Raw genomic sequence first — 21,817 nt, 5'->3', positions numbered from 1 at the left:
CTGTTCATCAGCTAATGCTCCGGACAACTAACCTTTCCGTTCCAAATGTCACTTGCCAATGTCAATTTTCCCTCTTAAATCACTAGTACATTACAAATCCACAGATCCACAAATCCACAAAATTCTTGTAAAATCCAGAAATAGTGAAACTTTTAAATCTGATTGCAATATTCTGGTAAACGTCTAGGCTAAAATATACTTCACACTTGCAAGACAACTTCCAGTAAACTAGTCTAGAATGTTTGTGATGACAAAATTATGTAAGGCTTGAAGGAAATTATCAATTTGTATTCACCTTTGGACATGTAAAGCATTCATTCCAGGTATGGCATTTTCAAAACTGGCCTGAACAATTTGCACACACGAAGAATGAATTAACACATTTGCATTAGACAATCTATATTAACATTCCACATAAAATCAAAGGACAAGGTGAAGTTATGGCATACTCCCTGTACAGCTAGTTATTCTCTTATCAAAATCTCCTTTCCCCCTTCTTTTCATTAATCTTCTCAGTTCTACTGTTGACGATCAATCCAAATCCTATGGGATTCTTGGATCAAAACTGAACAACAAGTCAGCAGGTAATATGAGTAGCTGTATGTGACTTAAAAGGATGGGTACAGTTTTGGTTTAGATGGGGCTGCAGGTTCCCATCTTTTTTTGAGTGTGTGTTTGTGAGATAATAAGAAACCACTTATGAAATATGAAAAACAAACAAACATGTAATTCTTTGAGGAATTCACAGTTTATTTGATGAAAATTGATCTTGAAATGGCTGAGATATCTATTTAAAAAAAAGCAATCCTAACAAAATGCGATAGGCCACAACTTTTATTAGGATCTCTCTATCTTACCTTGTTTTGGGATAAATCAGTCATTTCAAAACCAATTTTCATCAAATAAACTTTCGATTCCCCTTTAAATTGTATGCTCTTTGCTCTTTAACATTTCAGAGTGGTTTTTAATATCTCGCAAAACGTTAAAAGCTGAATCCTCACCTTAACCAATAACATACCATCCACTTAAATAATTTACGAGTAGGTTCAAGAGGCAACATCTTGTTCTCTTCTTATAACCATAGATGCAATGTATAAGAATATGTTTCTCATCCCACTCATCACTTGGCGTAAATTAATTCTGAAACCTTCACGCCTTGTCACTTCCAATGCTCTTCAAGATCACGATGAAATTACACTGCAGCTGCGTTTCATATTGCAACCAGCGTTTCAAGTCTCTGGAATTTGTAGGGTGCTAATTTGGACCTTTTCCAAGTCAGGTTGGTAGAATGCCATAAGGGCAAAGTTAAATTATGGCCAAGTAATCAGAAACTTTCTATCAGGTTTGATTTCATCAATTAAACTGATGTTTACTGTCAGAATCATTGCTCATAAAAATGTATATCCAATCATTACTGTATGCTGATAATAATGTCAGAAGGTATTGTTGAATTCCAGTACTGGTAAAAGATGTTTGTACTCTATGGTGCAATTGCTTAGTTATCTTAATTTGTTATGAGTACACCTTTACCCTCCTTGGATTGAAAACCTGATTATTAAGACCCCATTGGTAATAAAAAAAAAACCCCAAGAATACTGCAATATTCATAGGGTACAATTTACCATGGAATTGGAACTGGACTGAATGTTGATATACTTCATTCTTTACTTCTCTTCACTACAAGATTTAGGTTTAATCGTAAGAAGTAACATATATTTAAGTATTATATAGATCGTACAGTCTATCTCTATCAATCTTTGTTGTCATGTCTGGCTATCTGAACATCTAATTCTTCGTGTTCAATGTATGACCTTCAGTTTCATTCATGCTCAGCTACTGTAAAACGAGGAATTTTCGCGTGCATTTTAATTTCGCGAATCTTGGCGCTCGCGAAATTCGGGAAATTAAAATGCACGCGAAAGTTCTTGTCTACACTATATGCATTGAATGCCAGTGGCAGTTCGCGAAAATTTAAAGCCGCAAAAAAGGCCTTCGGCTCCAATTCGCAAAAAATTCATGCCGCGAATATATCATGTTTTACAGTAAATATATTCTTCAAAAACAAGAAAGACTAGTCAGAACTTTGCATCCCCAAGAGTCAGAGTCCAAATGAGTCACTCAATATGTGTAAATGAATACTTGCAAAAAAACAAACAAACACCAAATAATAATAATGTTTTAAGCCCACCTACCTTTGAAGCCAAGTCATTGGAGACAAGATAGTGGACAAAATTTCTCCCGATGAATCCACAACCTGAGGAAAGAAAGATGAGAAGACAGCATTTCATAATAAATCTTTTGATCAAAACAGCAGCCCAATTTTGTCATGAACAAATCTTTCATTTTCTTGTAATTGCTCAAAGTACATGAATTGTTTTGTTCATCTATAAATTTGTATAATGTCTGTGGACCCTCTTGAAGAGTGAATCTGAAAATAATTTCCAATTTAACCTTTCTCATTGTGTTTTCGTAATTTCAGAGAATGCTGCAAAATCAACAGTTCTGAAGGATTTCTTGGCAACTGTCATAAAAGGGGAATTCCAGCACAGTTGAAAATTAGTCTGAAGAGAAAGAGTAAGATTTTCTTAGCAAAACAATGAAAATTTGATCAAAATTGGATGAAAAATAAGAAAGTTATGACATTTTGAACATTAATGTGAACATGCAAATAGTGAAGTGATGATGTCATCTCCAAATAACTTGCCATTATATAGGTTGCACTCAAAATTTCAAAATTTTTATTTTTGCTTTAAACTCAATTATGCCCCAGTCATCAGACCATTTATTTGCATTTATTTGCATATATCAACTGCATGAGAGCTGGTCTGCACAAATTAGCGAAACTTTACAATTTCATAATTTCCCTAGTTTGTGTAGATTTTAATCAAGTTTTCACTGTTATTACACTGGTAAGATTTTACCTTTTCTTATCAGAATAACTTATAACTGAAGTGGAATTCCTCTTTAAGACCTCAATTTACAAGCACTGCATTTCTCAATCATAAGTGTATCAAGTCTCTCCCAGCTAGCGAGGGTTGTAGAGTTTATCACAGTAATACTATGCGTCCCCGTTTCACATCCATGTCTCATGCTCCCCCAATGTCTGTGACACATTGCTGTTGGGTATTCCAATGAATGAATCATGAATGCTCACTGTTTTAGTCATCCCAGTACCTTCAATTCCCACAACCACATTGCCATTTCACTATTGGGGGGGGGGGGGGGGGAGGAGGGAGGGGGGAGGGGGGAGGGGGGGTAGAAAGAAAGAAAGAGGAATAAGAAAGGGGTGTAGAGATAGAGAATGAAAGAGGGGATAAAAGATAGGAGTATTAGAGGTAATTTTATGTGCTGATACTTCATAAATTAGGATTTTGACACAGCCAAAGCACCAGTGAACTCGCACATACTCATGATTACACACACACAAACACAAACATACACAGAAAACCACATATAAAACATGTAAACATGCAGACACAAGCACACACACACACACACACAAACAAACAAACACAAATCATGCAAATCTGGCCCCAACAGTCTTGTTGATTTTCAGTTAGCATAATGCTGAGTGAACATCCAACCAAGCTGGTTTAAAAGTTAAATTGGTATTAAAAGCTGAGGTCATCACATTTCAAGCCCATTATCACTATAGAGAGATGGATTTTGAGAAAAAAAGTCTCCACATGGCACATTGGGATGATTGTCATCAATTTCAGACAATAGCTTCAAGAAATAGCTCAAACTACAAATTTTACATATAAAGCTTGGAAGAGTCTTACCATTGGTATTGAGAATCAGATGCATACATGCCCCCCCCCCCCCATAGTGACATCTTGCAGTGACATATATTATCCATCATATTTTATCCATCAGGCAATGGGACAGCATTATCTACGAGAGTTTGTACAGATTTCATTACCTTGTGACTCTTGCTCGATATATGTTTTTTTATAAAACACTTTCTAGCAAATGGTACTGAATGCACTCTTTGCATATAGGAAATTTACAAGATGCACTGAACAATTACATTACTGCAATCATGGATAAAACGCATAAATTTGCAAACATTCCATCTCAGGAAAAGTGAAACACAGGAGATTTCACTAGCATAGTGTGGATTGCCTCAAATAGCACCAAGTACACATTGTTCTGTGAGCCCCATGGTATATCGTGCAAATTAAGCGCTTTGCACCTAGTGCAAAGCATACATTCAAATTCCCTTTATCAAACTCCCGGCAAATAAAAAACAACAACAAACTATTGATAAACAATCAACAAAATACTACGTGATAAATTCACCTGCAAACAAATTTCTGCACATTTACACAAACCTTACAAATACCCTGACTTTTCTTACATTACTGGAAATCTTTGGATGAGTCAGAATATTTCATGTGGCTTGCATGAAGACTACACATAATGTCGGCGGTCAACCCAGTGATTTCTACCAGTATGCAGCGGTGACTCAGCAGTCATGCGGACAAGAGTAAAACAGGAGAGAAATGCCCCAAAATGTTGTCGGCACCAAAGGCGTCAGGTAGTGACAATATTTTGCCAGTGACTTGGGGCTGAAAGGGATAACTTAGGCATATCTGCCGAGGACAGACCCAGTCTGGTATATATGCATCATGCGGTTCACGCCTGGTCACACTCACAGGAATATGTCTTGCCAGCAACTCACAGAGAAGGAAAGAAAACACTTGACTTGCATGATTTATACAGACGAATTTTAACAGGCACATCATGTAGACTACTGAACAACTATAAACTCTAAAATATATACATATGATATATATATAAAAACAAACTGAGTCCACTGATAAAACTGCACTGTACATTGACGTGCTTGTACCCTAAACTGTGGTATCCATCCTCTTACAGTGATAAGTTAAATGGCAAGTAAAGAGTAAAGTTCAATTATTTTGTATGAATATGAACACACAAGATAAGAGTGTATCGAGCTACAAATAACCAGCGTGGCTATTTACATCTGTTATTGCTGTTGTTGTTTGTGTTACGTGATATATAACTGCATGAATGTTGTGACCTTTGGTAAAGGAAAATATTCTATATAAAGTGTCACCTTCAAACACATTCTTGGACTCAATTCTTCTTTCTGTCTCTGTTTTTTTCCTAAACACTATTGCAGCTGTGAACAATTATGGTATAATGTAAAATTAAGAAAAAATGCATGAGTAATCATTTTTGCACTCTGTCGGGTAAGGTGAATTTGCATGTTCTTAATTTGACAGACAGTCATGACAACTGAGCTAGAACTTTAAGGTTTAATTCAGAAGGGCGCCAAAACAACTTCTTGCTTATTTTTCCTTTTCTGTGGAGGGAGGGACGGGGTGCATGTTTTCTACAGTATCTGACATCATGCCAGAAAAACATACTGAAATTTATGATAGATTAATAAATTCTCATCTACTAAGTGATGACTCACAAACATCCCAAAACCAGTGCTGGTATTCATATCCCATGAGTGTACTGCAATATCCACCCCTCCAAAGGATGTCTCATGACCACAGCAGGACCTTGGATATTTGTGTCATTCTCCATAAATAAAGAAATACCACGATGGTAATGAGGTTAGCATTAAAATATATGATTTAATTATCATAAAGGCATCAATGTAAATAATCACAAGACAAAATATGCCATAGTTGTATTGCAAATATGGTAAAAGAATGCATCATTAAACAAAAGAAGGCTGGCTGATGTCACTTACAACTCTGAATACTGGTACAAAAAATGTTTTAACAAACAAACAAAATATGCCAGATGAAGAGCACACTCCTAGAGTCAAAGACTTTTAAATAGCACAGATTTAGCTAAGCTAAGAATAGAGAGCATCTTATATTTGCCAACAACACAACAAGATGTATGTACCAGCACAAAAGTTTGTTTGTTTGATCTTGAACTAAGAAGCCATTGTTAGCCCTAATTACACAGTAACATGACCTTCATTAGCTGGTCTGACCCTGAAGTCAGTTTTATGCAGTCAAGGCTATATTCTTGGATATTGCTAACCTCAATCTAATTAATGGATTCTTATCTGATTGTTAGGAATAGCTAGTGAGGGCAACCCCATGCTTGTGTGGCACTGTCCAAAACCTTTGGTGCTGTATAAAAAAATGGAGGTCAAGATAGTGACCTTCACTTGGTAAACCACTTCCTGAGTCACCCTTTCTCAAAATTTGGAAAACACGCAATTACTGAGATGACTTTGTCATCTGCACAGGAAACCAAATTCATTCCACACGGCCTTTACTTTCCCCCTCCCAATTTAATAATTTAGCTCGTAATATAAAGCAAAAGTTTAAAACTTTATGGGACAGTGCCACACGGGGACAGCTCATTTCAGATAAGAAAAAGGTGAAAGGCCAAAACGACAAAGATTAAGATTGTTGTTCATTAAATATGCATGTATCGCTTTGCATTGAAATGTCAAGATCATAACCAAATAACATTAACCTTCTGCATGCTAATGTCCATGGGTATGTGAATATACATTGTATTTGTGCTCATTTGATGCACTGGCACAGGAAGGGTTAAAAGTACAGTTTACCTTTGCAAGCAGTGATTTTAAAAATTTTCGAGTTACCACATTTGATGCACATGTGTAGGTCAGTTGTATCACAAAACATCCTACCATGCAAAAATTTTGCAATAAAACCTAAAATATAAGGAGACATCACCATGTTTCTCACTAAACCATAACTGTAGACGGTTTAGTCTAGGTACAATTTCATCATAATTATTGTTCACATTTTGTATATTTGATAATACTTTACATTGGTTAATCCTGACTAAATTTTTCACAATGATTGTTTCTATGCCTAACTCACATTTCAGAACTATTTTGAAGCACTAAAGGTGAATTTTTATTTCACCTGCAAATGGTAAACAATGCCTTTAATGTGATATAGTTTTGTGCAAGATTAAAGCTGTTTCTTCTTTCTCACTATTTCTCTCTCATTCTCTCTCTCTTTTACAGATGACATAAAAAAAGAAGTACAGTGCACTCCCATTATAACAAACACTGATATACTGAAATTCTGGTTACAACTTAGTAAAAGTTTAGAATGCAACATTATCCGCTCTATGTTTTTCTATTGTTTGTTTGGTAATAACCAAAATTCAATGTAATAAAAGAAAACTGCTGGTCCTGAGGACTTAATTATAATGGGACTCCACTATAATAATCAACTGATGAATTGAGGGAAGGGTCTACTACAATGGAAAATTTCCTTGGTTACATCCTCTATATATTTCCATGCGTAGCTGGATGGATAGATAGATCATTTCTAAGATTGCTATTACATGGTTCTCCAAACGTTGTCTGATTTCTCTCATTGGCTGTGACAATCATTCTAATGAAGTTAGCAAACATTTAAAAAATATATTTGCTTTAATCTAAAGCACGGGGAAGAGACAAAAAACACAAAGTGGGTGTCATCTACTCGTTAAAAGCTAAATTTGAAACAATGACAGTGTGCATGATCTCCAAAACAGTACTCACAATCAAATCTATATTCAACCTTATGCATCTATAGGTGATAATTTTCTATATGACTGACATTTATTTAATACTTCTTTCCCCTCAAGTCATCTGGATGTCTTACTTACTTTTCTGTTGGCTACAAAGGCCTTCTCATAGGCCATCGAAGTTTATAACTTGACTATAAATGCATATCAAACTGCTATTGCTGCCTTGTAGCAAAAAAAAAACCTGAAAACAAACAAAAACAAAAAACAAAAACAAAACCAAAACAAACACATAGTACACGGATGCCACTTGCCCTTTGATCTGTCCGAACACACACACACATTCACACATCTTTTTTCCTCAATAATCTTCATTCATTAACATTCTAACAATACAAAGATAATATTTATAAGCTGATACCAACGTACAAAGTAACACACACATACACACTTTATACACACGTTATGCACACGCAAGCTTACACATACAGGAAAAGTGGAAATTTTCGCGGTGTTGAAATTTTCACGCATTTTGCGCAACCAGAAACTAGCGCAAAAAATAAAAGCGCGCAAATATTTTTGCCTGCCATATGTCCCCGTGCGTGATGTCTTGATTCTGCTGAATTAAAAACACGCGAAACTCTTCTAACCCGGCCAAGCGCGAAAAATTAGTCGCACAAAAATATCCACTTTTACAGTACTACACACAGCCATAGTTATGCTTATCGATGACGCCTACGATGAAAGGAAACTTGGTTTTGCAGAGAAAGTATGTGCAACTATCTATTCAGAGAGTCTGAAGCACCAGCACTGTCATCCTTATCATATCTCTATCACAAAATTGTTTGTACTTTGAAATTTTATACTGAATATACTGCAAGAGAAATTGAAAGCAACACATCCGCTTTCCTCTATGCACTGGAAATTTGTTCTAGATTTACAAGGATTCACATTTCAAGGTTCCAAGATCCCGTTAAAGGATCTCCCTGCTGTGTTTCAGATCCTGAGTTGACTTTGCACATCTTTCTTTCCTTTTCTATGCAAGCAAAATTTTCCTCAGAACACTGTGATGTTTGTTTCACTACAACTGTAGCTGATCCATCTGCATGAAAGAATCTTTTAAAGAATCATTAAAGGGATAGTACAGCATTAGTGGAGATGAGAATTGGGCTTTTAACTTTTTGTGAGATGCCAAGAAAACACTTATAAAATAGTACAAAGTATACCATTTTAAGAGGAATTTGGAATGACTGAAACATCCAAAAACAAAGTAAAACAAAGCGAACGTAATAAAGTGTGGGTCCCACACTTTATTACACTCGCTCTGTTTTGGATATCTCAGCCATTTCAAAACCAATTTTCATCAAGTAAACATTGAATTCCTCATGGAATTACATGCTCTTTCATATTTCATAAGAGGTTTCTCATTATCTCACAAAAAAATGTTAGAAGCCTGAAATTAGGTCTCAACCAAGACTATACGATCCCTTTAAATTGGCATATCTGAATTTCACTGCATACTGGTTCTAAGTTTAGAGAAAGATTAGAGTGCCAATGTGAGAGAGAAACAGGAACATTACGCTTCTATGCTGGGTTGCTAATTGAAGAATCTGTAACAAAAATGAGTAAATAAGAGGCTTTGGAAAATTCTTCAATTAAACAAACAAACAAACAAACAAGTATATGAACAATATAAGGCATAAATGAAATATCCATGATTTTTTTTTAAATTTTATCTTAAGTATGAAGCATTAATCATTAATAGCAAAATGTTAAATTCAAATAAAACAAAAATACATGGCCAAACCACAGAAATGTAGGTTCTGGGACTAGATGAGTTGATTCATTATCAGTTGATTCTAGAAGCAATAAGATCGTAGCATCTTTGGGGTTCTGATGTACCCCCACACCCCCCCCCCCCCCCCAAACTAACTTTCCCCAACACCCGATACTCACACAAACAAGGAAAGAGTGTTATGGATATGGTACTGGTAGACCGGACTCCCATGGTGCCTGGTACTCCTAGAATGGTGATGGCAGCATGTCCTAGCCTTTACTGGCCACTTCACTCTTTTCTTTTTTTAGCCATTGCTTATGTACTGGTAAGACAGAACATTTAGAAGCTAGTGTGCCTAGAGTTTTGAATACAATGCTAGAGGTGTCAGAGAAATGACAGTTATCAAGGAATAAAGACCTACATAGGGAGAAATCTTCCTCTGTGTGTCATGTGATTCTAACAGGAGACTCATATACATGTATATTACAGGATTACACATTGCTTCACATCAAGCATCCATGAAAATGCATGACGCCAATGAACAAGGAGTCAAAACTAATAACATACTACCATTAGCATTTCACTTGGTGGCACTAGGTTTCCATACTGGCGGACAGTAGCTGAGTATTACTTTAGGAGTGTTCACCCAGCTACCGCTGACATTATGATACGTAATGCGACTTCCACTGCATACCGGTCAAGACCAAGTGGAGCAGATTCACATTCACAGTGCTTGTATTCTTGTTAACCTCCACAAATGATCCACAAGATACATGTAACTGTCAAAAAATATACACTGCATCATCCTTTGAATTTCTTGAGAATTTATATGACTTTGCTGGATCTTTGCTAGATCTTCTTTTAATATGTAGCAGAGATATGCCTACAAATGGAAGGTGTATTAAACTCTGCTGATCTGTTTACATTATGGTTTAATCACTTCCATGTATACGCACTGGTGGCCAATTGACCTTGCTAAGATCCACCAAGAGAATTTTTTCCACATTATGAATGATAAACATCAATGAAAAAAGAAAAAAAAATCTCATTTCATTTGCAGGCCATAATGCAACAGAATGTGATCAAAATCACAGGAGCCCAAACAGTGAAACAGTGATTCCAGCTTGTCTTTTACCAATTTATGCCCAAGTATCTATACCAAAAGACTACTTGGTGGTTAAATGGTCCTGAAGAATTTCAGACCCCTAGTCTCATAATGAACCATGTTGCTAACTGCTGGAGAATTTCCAATAAAAATGCAGCTGGTGAAAAAGTTAACTTTGCCATGTTTTTGAACAACATTCCATTAGCGTTTCAGGAAGGTGTGCATCACAGACTAAGACCATTTTCACACAAGCAGAGAAACTTAATTGCAACACTGAATTACACTATTTTATTAGAATAAACGTCCGTACATACAACTGACGAAGGCTTCACAGATTCTGTGGTGTTTTGCATACCACAGTAAGTTCAGAGTAAGAAGAGGAGGTGTGGCTTCTTTTCAGGTAGCTATTAATCACTCTTTAACAGAACTCTCGAAGCCATACGAGCGGTAAATTTGACTTTCTCTTTCAGTTCAGACAGACTCACTACTGTAGTAGTAGCAGCAGTATGTAGAATCTAACCATGCTGGAGGTGTTATATTTCTTGTGTTCATCCTTTCTTTCATGAAGAGATGGATTGGGAGGCATCCATGCACAAATTTAACATTACAATCTGATGATACCAAAAATCAGGCTTGACCTCTCGTACTCAAAATACGGCACAGCTGCACAACTTCACATGCGGTGCGTGCTTGAGGCTCAAGTTTTTTCTGCAGATAAGTTAAAGGTCACCGTGAACTCCGCCCCCAAAACACAATTTGGATGTCAATCCGTACACACAACTGCTTTGTTCTTCTATTTGGGAGAATCAAATCCAAATTATCCTCTGTGATTCTAGTTTGGTACACACAGCCAAAATGCTTCATTAGCTTGATGATTCTAGTGATGCATCACTAGAATCATCATTCACATGATGCATTCTCTGCTCATGTGAAAATGGTTAAAGACTCACATTTAAAAGATGGAGCCAATTCAAATGACAAACAGATGTCTTCTTATTATCTTGAGCACTGTAGGCTCCCTACATGATTATCTTTGTTGAAGCAGCATTCCTCAGCTCTAATGATGTCTACCCCTAGCTGCTGCTTCCTCGTTAGTGTCTCAACCAGACAGAAATATCCCATTGCCACAACAGGAACATGGAATGACAAGAATAAAATCTGTTGTGGGGAAAATTACCATCTCTCAGAGTCTGTGGGTCAAGTCTCGGCCCATTCACACTTGCTGAAAAAGCGTGATTCAAATCGCAATTCAAATCAAGCTTCTTTGCGCTCCTATTCAAACCTACACAGGGAAAGCAAAAATCACGATCCAGTTCACAGCGGTTCAGGAAGAATCACGACCCAAATCGTTCCAGTTCCAGCAAGGTCAAACTGCGCATGCACAAGTCTAAGATTTTGACCTGACTTTGACCAGACTGTCCCGAAATGCCCAACATGCACCATTATTATTGGATATAAAAGAACAACTTGTCCCATTTTGCACACCGTTCACACACACTTCACACCACAAATAATTGTGACTATTTCAGAAACATCACGCTTCTAGTGGTGCACCGATCATAAAAGGGGAAACAGTCCCTTCTAAATAGAGCAGCAACAGGTGGTATCGCAGTCTCCTATTTTCCCATCAACCATCTTCTTATGATATCTCTCTCGCCTTCCTCAACCTCGCATTCTCTGTACACACATGACCTTTGCATTCCAACCCGTGGTTCAAATAATCATTCATTCTACACCAGCTATTAGTTATGTATTGACTATACAGCAGGATTCCTCACACATAGATATTCCTGCAAATAGATTCTCTCACGTTTCTTTCCTACAGCGTATGTATCACAAAGACTTAGCACACTCATACATATCTGAAACAGAATACTTATCTAGTTTCTGTTCTGGAGGTGCCATTTTTTTTTTTTTTTTTTGGATAAAAAAAAGTACCAATGAAACTGTACTTCTGAGACACTTGATCTTAGAATATTAAATCACCCTGGACAAATGCCAGCCACATTCAACACTTCATCTTAAACGTTATTCTTCAAAGGAAAGTACTTACTGACATAATCATCTTAAAGGGACAGGGAGCTTTGAATTACATGGAAATTTCAGGTGAGCTAGGATTGGCATTGTGACCAAAGATTATCAAGAAGTATAATCCTTGAAGAAAGCTGGATTTTGTTGTGAAAAACAAAATAAAAATTGATGAATCCAGAAATAATTCAAACAGCCTGACCTGTCCAGTTGCACATGGACTGCAATCAGTCAATAAACTCATAATGCAGTGTAACTTTTCATCAATCATGAAATTTGTGAGAGAGTAAATATTCAAGGAAACTCCATACACCTGATATACATTCTTGGAGCATAAATTCTTACAAGAATGACTAGACTTTCCACTTTTAACACACAAGTTGTCACCTGGCATAAGATTTAAGATACTAAGCACCATGGCATTCAATGGCATTCTGATTTTGATCCTGAGAGATTCAAGGAAAATGAAATCAAATGCACTTTGAAATGAAGGTCATAAGATCTACAGTGTGTACAGATTGTATGTACATATTGTATGTACAAGAAGCAAAATCTAAAGGAAACCTGAGGAAGAAAAGTTATTTATAATAAAGTGGCCTAAGACATCATGTGCACTGAAAACAGCGATTTGAAAATAAAGCCAGACAAATCAACAGATTACACAAAGCTGTCTTCTGATCAGAAATCTTTTGCTTGAAATCTCACTCCAACAAATTACACAACAGATACAGAGTTAATAACTTTTTATTAAACTGTCTGGCAGAACGAGTAAGCACAAATATATACCATGATGTGAACAAAAGGGTACGTGTACAAGAGTGCATACTCAAGAACCAACCAACTAGTGCCTACCATCCAACAATAACAAGCTGGCAAATTCCCAATTTCTTCTTCAGAGAGGTCTCTACACCATATGCATGATTGAAGTGTAGGAATCCCATCACTTATCTGGGTTTAAAATGTCCGATGTTAGTCACCTTGTTCTATATCAATTAAACTCAGTTATCTTCCATAAAAACTATCAAAGAATGATGCTCTTGGAGCAATGAGAGCTCTCTCTTATGGCTATGTCTTTGCTCAAGATAGCATTGCAATTTAACATAGCAAAGAGCCATGTTTATATAATGTGATATTGAAAGATTATAATTGGCAACATGATGCCAACACATTAAAAGACAGACATATTCAATGGATCAAATTTTCAGAAGAGTTTTTAGTGCAGAATTTCATTCAATTCTTGAATTCAGTGTTTGATTTCTTATCATACTATTGTGGTAGTGTATGCCACCAAAGAAAACCCACTGGTAATTATATGACAAACACTGTACTTGCAGAAAGCTCATCCTAAGGTTAATGTGTCTGCAAAGTGAACTGGATAGTATAATTACATATGACTCCTCTCTAACGATAAGACAGTAAAGATATCTATTGAGGTCAGGACGATTTTATGATAACATAGTCTGATGTTCATCTGTGATAATTGATGCAGTAGCTGACTCTCATACATTGTATGGAGTTTGAATTGATCCTGCACAGTGAATATGAGCTACATGATATGAAAAGCTGGATTAAAGACTAGGTCTATGTGAGAATTCTTCTTGGAAGTCGGTCTACCACTGGCGTTGTTTAACTTTATGACCTGCAGTTGACCATTAAGTCCTACAGCTGTGAGGGACTATATGTTTGTAATAAAACCCTTCCACTTAATCATAAATGTGTGGTCACATCGCAGCAAACTTCTATCAAGTGTCCAGCAGTAACTAATGTCTAACGTCTAATGTGAGGCTCATGTAGCATCTCTGGATAGCTGACTCTATTTAATATGATTTTTAATTTTTATGGTTTAAAAGGGAGAGAGTCAATTGTTTTATTCTTTACTGAACAATTATTTGATACAACTTCTTAGATAAAATTCTCATAGACAAGTCTAAGTATGACTCAAACGGACAAACCAACCACTGATCCTGTGTAAAGTTATCAGTAATTCAGTGGTTATTCAGTGCATGCCATCCATTCTGAATATTGTTTTACACCAATGTAGACCCTACTCTATTATAATTGATGGCAACAAATAATACAACAAAATCAGAGACTGAATAACTGTCAGCTTCAGTGGTGGTGGTAATATTTCATGAAACAGGATCCTTTCATACACTCGAGCAAAACTGAATAGATCTTGTGCTTTGTTTCATAAAATATAACTCACCTTCAGGGGTTAAAAAAAAAATACAGCAAGAAATAGATTTGCCATGGAGTACTGTACATTGTACAACCATATGATTCCTTTATGTCATGTTATATTCTTCTAAAGTGCCATACGTGGGACTAGCTGTTTTATGAAATACCGTACCACACTTCATTACACATAATGCCTGGGACACACACCAAACACTAATGTAAACCTGTGGGCCTACAGGCACATAAGAATGAACAGACAGCGTATACTAGTAATAATATAGTGAATGACACAAGTGACATAGTGGGGGTAAACTACAGCAAAACAAAATAACTATGCACTAACAAGAAAGAAGTACCGGTAGACCTAATGAAATGTAAAATTGTACATAATAATGGGAAAAATGTTTGTACTCAGGGGTGGATCCAGGAATTCGGTAAAGAGGGGGCACCTTTACACAAAATTATAGGAGGGGGCGCATGCACCCCTCCCCAATTTTTTTCTTTTTATTTCTTGTTTTAACAAAAAAATAAGTGGGGGGGGGGGGGCACACCCGGTGTGCTCCCCCTGCCCTGGATCTGCCACTTGTAGGGCCCTTAATAAGGCCTTATTGCTCATTTCTCAGACATAAGGCTTTAAGGTACTAGGAAATATGCACTAGGCACATTGACACTAATGCAGCCTGGCTCATCTCTCTCTCTCTCTTTCTCTCTCTTGTTTATTTACTTAATTATGATTTTGGGAGGTGGAGGGCACCAATAAACTCCTTTCGAATTTCACAGGTACCGGTATCACATCTGTGTTCAATAGACCATTAACGAGCATCAGGTGCCTTGATGACACGGTAACGATTTCTGATATGATTTAACTACTGAGTGAAGCCAATGGATCAGAGCAGTTGCCCAGAGCAGGGGGTCTTTCACCTCTACTATGGTCAAAATACTAGTACTGTAGCCCTGGCCGTGGCGTGGTACCCATTCTGTATGCTGTGTTGGCTGGGATGGCTGCTCTAGGATCGATTGTACTGTTGCCTAGCTGTACCATTTTGATGTACCACCCACCCACCTCACATAGATCACACCAATCACCGGAGACTCGTACGTTCTACCGCCTTTACCACACGGGGAGCAGGTTGGATGGGCGTCTGCTAATCTCAGCGGGGCTAAATTTTAACTGTAACCAAACCACTCAAAACTTTCGTCAACCACACAGTACTCACCTCCAAGAACAAGAACTCGCGGTTTCTCGCCAGTACCAGAGGCCGCCATCATAACTTTTAGGAGATGAACCTAATATTGAGTGAGCCTTCGAAAAAATTCACCTCGACAACCTTCGAGACGGATGGATGATCGATGAGCGTTGTAGGTAACGGCGGAGTATAAATGCCGTCGTGCAGTACACGTACTTGTGTACATTTGTACCGTACCAGCATGTGAGACGCGGATCCTCCGCCCAAACGAAACCCTCTATCTTGTTGAAAATAGATCTTGCGCGTAGCCTGTTTTCTGGCCACCTGACCTCAGACTACAACCTACATGACCACGGAGCTGTGGGAAGGGTTCGTTTGTCACTTTACTCGGCGCTCATTCCCAATCCACCTGTTAGAGAGTAATCGTGATGAAAGTAAAATGCTCAAAATCAGAACAAACATCAGCGTAACAGACAAATACCAGTGTACAGACGAATTCAATGTCTTTATCAACGTTATCACAAATCCAAGATACATGTGCATTATGAATATCTGTGTATGAAGTAATACAAATAGGCCTAAAGGTAATCATTAAAAATAAATGACTGTTTTACATTTTAGTTTGTAGGCCTATACGTGACATTCCCATAACTGAAGAATAAAAATAGGATGTTATTGGGTAGGATGATGTTATTAGGATGTTATTTGTTCTGGATATTTGTTTTTTCTTAAATTTCTCTGTAATGGACTTGGGCCTTTCTTATTTTCAGATATTGATGCTAATTGATTTTTCTATATCATAATTATATGAATATATATATATATATACATTTATAGATAAAACGTATGTGTGTGTAAAAACAATATAAAGACTTATGTTGTCATTAATCTCAAACTCATAGGTCATGATGAGATCTTATTTTTTTTTCAGTCTGTTATCACTTTATTGTTAACATCTTGATAAAATGACCCTTGCGATCATAATTTTCTGGTGTGACATGCTGAGAATTCCTCGCCAAGAATTCACTTGGACAACAGAACGGCATCAGTGCGCTATATCTGAATTACATTATAATTGTGAAGTCGCCAATTTTTACAACTTGAAGAGGGCATCCGTCAGTAGAGGTCTGAGCTCTGGTATCAGAACGGGGTGATGTTGGTTATTCCGATAGTTCTTTAAGCCGAAAATGAAATAGGCCTAAGGTTCGTTATTCCAAAAGTTCATCAATCCGAATGTTCGTTATTCCGGAACACAAAATTTCCATACGTATCATTCGCTAATCTGAAAAAAAAAGAGAAAAAGAGTTCATTAATCCGAACATTTTTATGGCGTTATTTTGAAGGTTTGGTATTCCCAAGGTTGGTATAATTCCATAAATAAAATAATGTCATTTTTTTTTAAATCAAAAAATTTGATTCGTTTTTCCGAAGTTTCGTTAATATCCGAAAATAAAAAATAATACCTACCGGGCTTTCGAATTACGAATCTTATTCCGTTTTCGGACTGACGAACCTTCAGACAATGCCTTCCGAATAACAAACCTTCGGAATAACGAACCTTTGGAATAACGATTGGAATAACGAACTGTAAACCTCAACCAAACCACACACAGAGAAATTAGGGTTCTATTAGGGTTCATATTTTCACCCTACGAGCAAATCTAACTAAAAGGCACCTTATAGGGTTCGGGATGGGTGTAGGGGTGCAAATCCGAACCCTAAAGGGAGCCAAGTCTTAAGGGTTCGAATTTGGAACCATTCCATAGTCTTTCCCGAAAGCTGACATTTGGGTGTTGAATGGTGTTTGCTTGAAATGCCACACTATTTTTGGATATTATCGTATATTTTTATTTGAAAATATAACTACACGTTGTTAAAGAGTAACAGTGTCATCAGTAATACTGTACTAAAAAAATTACTACTTGAATTAAACATTTGTTTTTTCTTCTCGCACCGGGATCAAGAATATCATTTCAATGACGTTATCATAGAGTACACGTATTATGCGTGCACGCGTGGACCGTTCAGCACTTGGTCAATGGCAAAGCTAAAATCGCATGCGCACGCCACGCCGTTGGTCGCGCGGTATACGTACGTACGTGCATACTACTGACGTTCCTCGTTTGAAATGGACAGACGACCGTGAGGTTGGGATGATGAATTAATCTTTTTGATGAGCCAAACGTTGTGAGTAGATAGTTGTACTATAATTCCGTTGAAAATATTTCACAGTAATCGATGATGATATGTGTGAATTATGCTAATCGAATGCTGAGTGGTGAAAACTGATGCGAAAGAGTTGTATCGAGGTACATGTGTACTAACATGTCAGAAGTGCGATCATACATATCAGGTACATACAGTAAAGCATAGCGAATAAGTCAATGAAAGTGCACGGTAATACGGAAAGCCTTAACCAAGGTACTAACTACGACCAACAGCCCCATACGCATAGCCATAGCGTAATTACGCTATGCGTATGGGGCTGCTGGACGCAGTTACCAAGGTACGTACGTAAATAGGTGACCGGATGTAGTCGCATCATATTCGTTAATAGGAATTATTACGTTTGAGCCGAGTTGAGGCTCAGTTGGATATTGGTTTCTGTGAAGTTGACACGAAGAACGATGTAGGCATGTATGATGTGCCTAATGAAGAAAAATAGCGTTCCTAGTTCATTTAGGAGAATTTAAGACATGTATGAAGATTGAAGTCAGAAAATTTAGGTTGGCCTTGACTCCTTGTTGTCTATCAATGAAAATAGAATGTGTGTTATAAATTAGCAATGCCATAGTCACAGAGCATAAGCAATGATACACGATATGTGAATTTAGATAATATCTACTGGAGAAGTTGCATGTGGTAGACATGACATAAAATAAGTCACACAAACAAGGTATGTAAACGGTAAATCACTTCAGAAGTACAACTACTTGATCCCATACTTTAGCAGGTAGATATTCCAATATTGATTGTATGTTGAACTTTGTTTTATTCAATTACAGGTTGAGCCTTGCTGATCCATGCTGATGCATGGTGTTAGCTTGGTCTCATACTGGGCCAAAGGGACCTGTGATTATTCATCATCGAGTTCACTATGCATCAAGTTCAATAATGGTCTTCAGGATGAGTGATGCAGGTCAACCTCGAGAGACTGGTGAGCCATATAGGATGCCAGAGCTGGAGATGGAAGATGTTCAGGATGTCAATCCTGGTTCCTCGTTGAGTCAGTGTGGAAGCCATGCCAGTCCTTCTGAGAGTGATGGCCAGAAGGGCATACTATTTGGCAGCTGAAGCAGGTGCTATAGAAACGCATCAAAAACTAGAGCTCGAGGAGTTTCGACTTATGCAGCGTAAGATGAGATTAGCTATGAAGACCAAGCTGCAGGTTGCTGAAGCAGAGGATCAGATATACCTTCACTACGAGAACAAGAAGTTGGGAGTCGGCTTTCCTGTGAAAGCAGAGGATGAAACCTTGCTGTACCCAACTGAATGCGCCAACCAACCAGTACACACGAGTACACCGATTTCCCTGACTAGAGAAGTAGCAGAAACGTTATTTTCAAATTTTCTTTGACTTTTAGCAGATATAGTCCAAAAGCCAATAAGATCATCAGCATCATGTAGTATCCCTGAACCAGGTTTGATGAAAGCCCATCAATTTTTCCGTAGATACATCCGCACAGACCGGGAGACAGACAGGCAACCTGAAAACATATGCCTCCGGCACCATTCAGGGCAGAGGCATAATAATGAGACTCCTATGTCATAGGCTATGTCATGTATGTTTAAACCATATAAAATTTGAGACGGGTCACATTGAATCCCCCCCCCCCCCCCCCCATTAGAATTGCTAAACACCACGGCTCTAGAAACATCTTTCCATTTTAATCCAGAAAGTAATCACCTCCCTGTTTTTAGCCTAGGGTGAGCATGAAGCCACTCCATGAAATGAAGATTAGCATTTTTTTTTTTGCAAAATATATGTGAAAATGTCTAATTTCATAGATAACGATAACTATTTATTCTGTCTTCTAAACTGTTGTCAGGTTATTCCCTTTCTTAGAATGCACTGGGCTTGAATATTTACAAGAATACTCTAAAGAAATGTATAATAGAAAAATACAAGAGAACGAACTGGCAAATTACAAATTTAAACACAACCTAAAGAGAACTTGACTTCTATTCACTTTTATCTTTTTTTCTTTTTTTTTTTTGGGGGGGGGGGGTGGATTATGGATGAAAATATGAATCTGCTAATGGATATGAAATACTCAAATTATGCTTTCCATTATATTTCATACTAGATGGGGTTAGTTTGTATTGTTCATATATATTAGATATTTCTTCACCATCGATAGCCTCAGTGCTTCAATAACACATGCACACTTTGAATTGATTGTTTAAGTAGGGAACAAACAAAAAAATAAGTCGCCTGCTGTTTTTTTGTAGTAGACAGCCACACAATGTATGTCAATTTTGGGCAATCTCTTGCAATGCAATGTCATAAGTGGAGTAGCTTTGTGACACTTGACAGAAGCATGATTTTCTCACAAACCCTTTATGTATATAAGGATTGAAAAATAGAGTTTGTTCCAAAACCTGAGAAAACTCAACATATCATATCTACTTTTTTGCATATAAAAGAACACTGGACTTCACTCTTTAAGAAGGCAGAAACTACATGTATTATCATTGCCCTTACATACGTCAGTGACTTGTCGAGGAAATGTGCATGTTTTACCTAAAAGAAAAAAAAAGTGAAATTCTCTTTAGGTTTTCCTTGAATTGTTCTACGCAGGTGACATCATAAACTCTTCTCACTCTGCTGCGACTGCACAAATGATTTAAAGATTATTAACTTTTGAACTGAATGTCCGCTTTTCACTTTTTTTACTGATGTGTTCTAATAGTATAAGCGAGTTCGGGGTACCAGTTTGAGCATGTGCGGAAAAAGGTTATTTGTACCGAGAGACAGGTTGGTTTTTTAATTTCACTGAGATAAGCATCTGTAATGCTAGGATTATTCATGGAATCCTTATAAATATTGCCTGCCAGTACATCCACTTGACAGCAAGCCTGGTATTTGGCAATGTTAACACACAAAAAAAGTTTGTTAACATATTCAAAACAGCACTTAATAAAATAGATGATTCCCTAAGTGTTGATTGACGAACCATACTGGTCACTTCATCTACACTGGTTAGGTTCATTCTTTGTTTGAATATGAGTTCCATAAATGGCTATGGTGGGCAAGCTGCTGCATTATGTCACTTTGAATTGAGTGAAGTGCCTAACCAACTGAGAAAAATGAAAGGTCAGTTGTACCTATGTGCACATGAGCTATCTCCGGACTGGCTTATTGCTGCGCATTCACTCAATCCACATGTAGGTCTATATGAAGGTGGACTTGCCCTCTAACTCTGATTATAATTTTAAGCTTTCTGTAAGTAGGTTGTATAAAGTGCTGATATATTTGTGTAAGGTTTGGTGAAAATTAAGTGTTAAAATGATTGGAAGAGTTGTGAGACTGTAACATCAACACTTGAGGTATTTCTCATGCATGATCATAAATATCTGTAAAATATTGATGGTAATACATGTAGTAATAATGATAATGATAATAATAATAATAATAATAGTAATAATAATGATGATGATAGTAATAATAATATATTTTGCTTCTGATCATTATGCTTGTGATGGTGCCAATACCAATACCTGCTTTATGAATGTGAAAAATCGACTGCTCTTTTCAATATTTTGAATGTTGGGGCTAAACTGCATACATTGTGTAATTATATTTATGGTCTACTGAGTACAATGTGCTTCTTGTTTCCATCGCTTGAAAAAACAACAACAATGTATCAAAAGAATTGTTTTTAGACTTGTCTCACAAGACATATTCCTTCCTCTTTATGTCCAGTTTGTCATGCCACTGATTGGTTAACTTTATTTTCCCTTTCTGAGGTTACATTTTCTGTGGAATTGTTAATGTTAATTTGATGTAATGAAAAGTGTTTTCAGATGTGCTATTCTGCCCAAGAT

General features: G+C 37.1%; 1 protein-coding gene across 1 annotated transcript in view; it reads right to left on the bottom strand.

Annotated features, from left to right (window-relative positions):
* LOC139740334 (dTDP-4-dehydro-6-deoxy-D-allose reductase-like) overlaps nt 1-15,939 on the bottom strand; it is a 47,235-nt gene extending 31,296 nt beyond the window's left edge. Inside the window, exons 1-2 of the mRNA XM_071650928.1 lie at nt 15,800-15,939; nt 2,193-2,254 (exon numbers count right to left, since the gene is read on the bottom strand). Coding sequence (XP_071507029.1) covers nt 2,193-2,254; nt 15,800-15,851 — 114 coding nt within the window. The 5' untranslated portion in view covers nt 15,852-15,939. The remainder of the gene's footprint in view (nt 1-2,192; nt 2,255-15,799) is intronic.
* Nucleotides 15,940-21,817: the final 5,878 nt, after the last annotated feature.

Source organism: Diadema antillarum, unplaced genomic scaffold (assembly GCF_040938485.1).
Source record: "Diadema antillarum isolate AM-2024a unplaced genomic scaffold, OU_Dant_1.0 seq00000847_RagTag, whole genome shotgun sequence".
Lineage (NCBI taxonomy): Eukaryota > Metazoa > Echinodermata > Echinoidea > Diadematoida > Diadematidae > Diadema > Diadema antillarum.
Note: the sequence above shows the minus strand (reverse complement) of the source record. Positions and strands in the feature narration are given on the sequence as shown.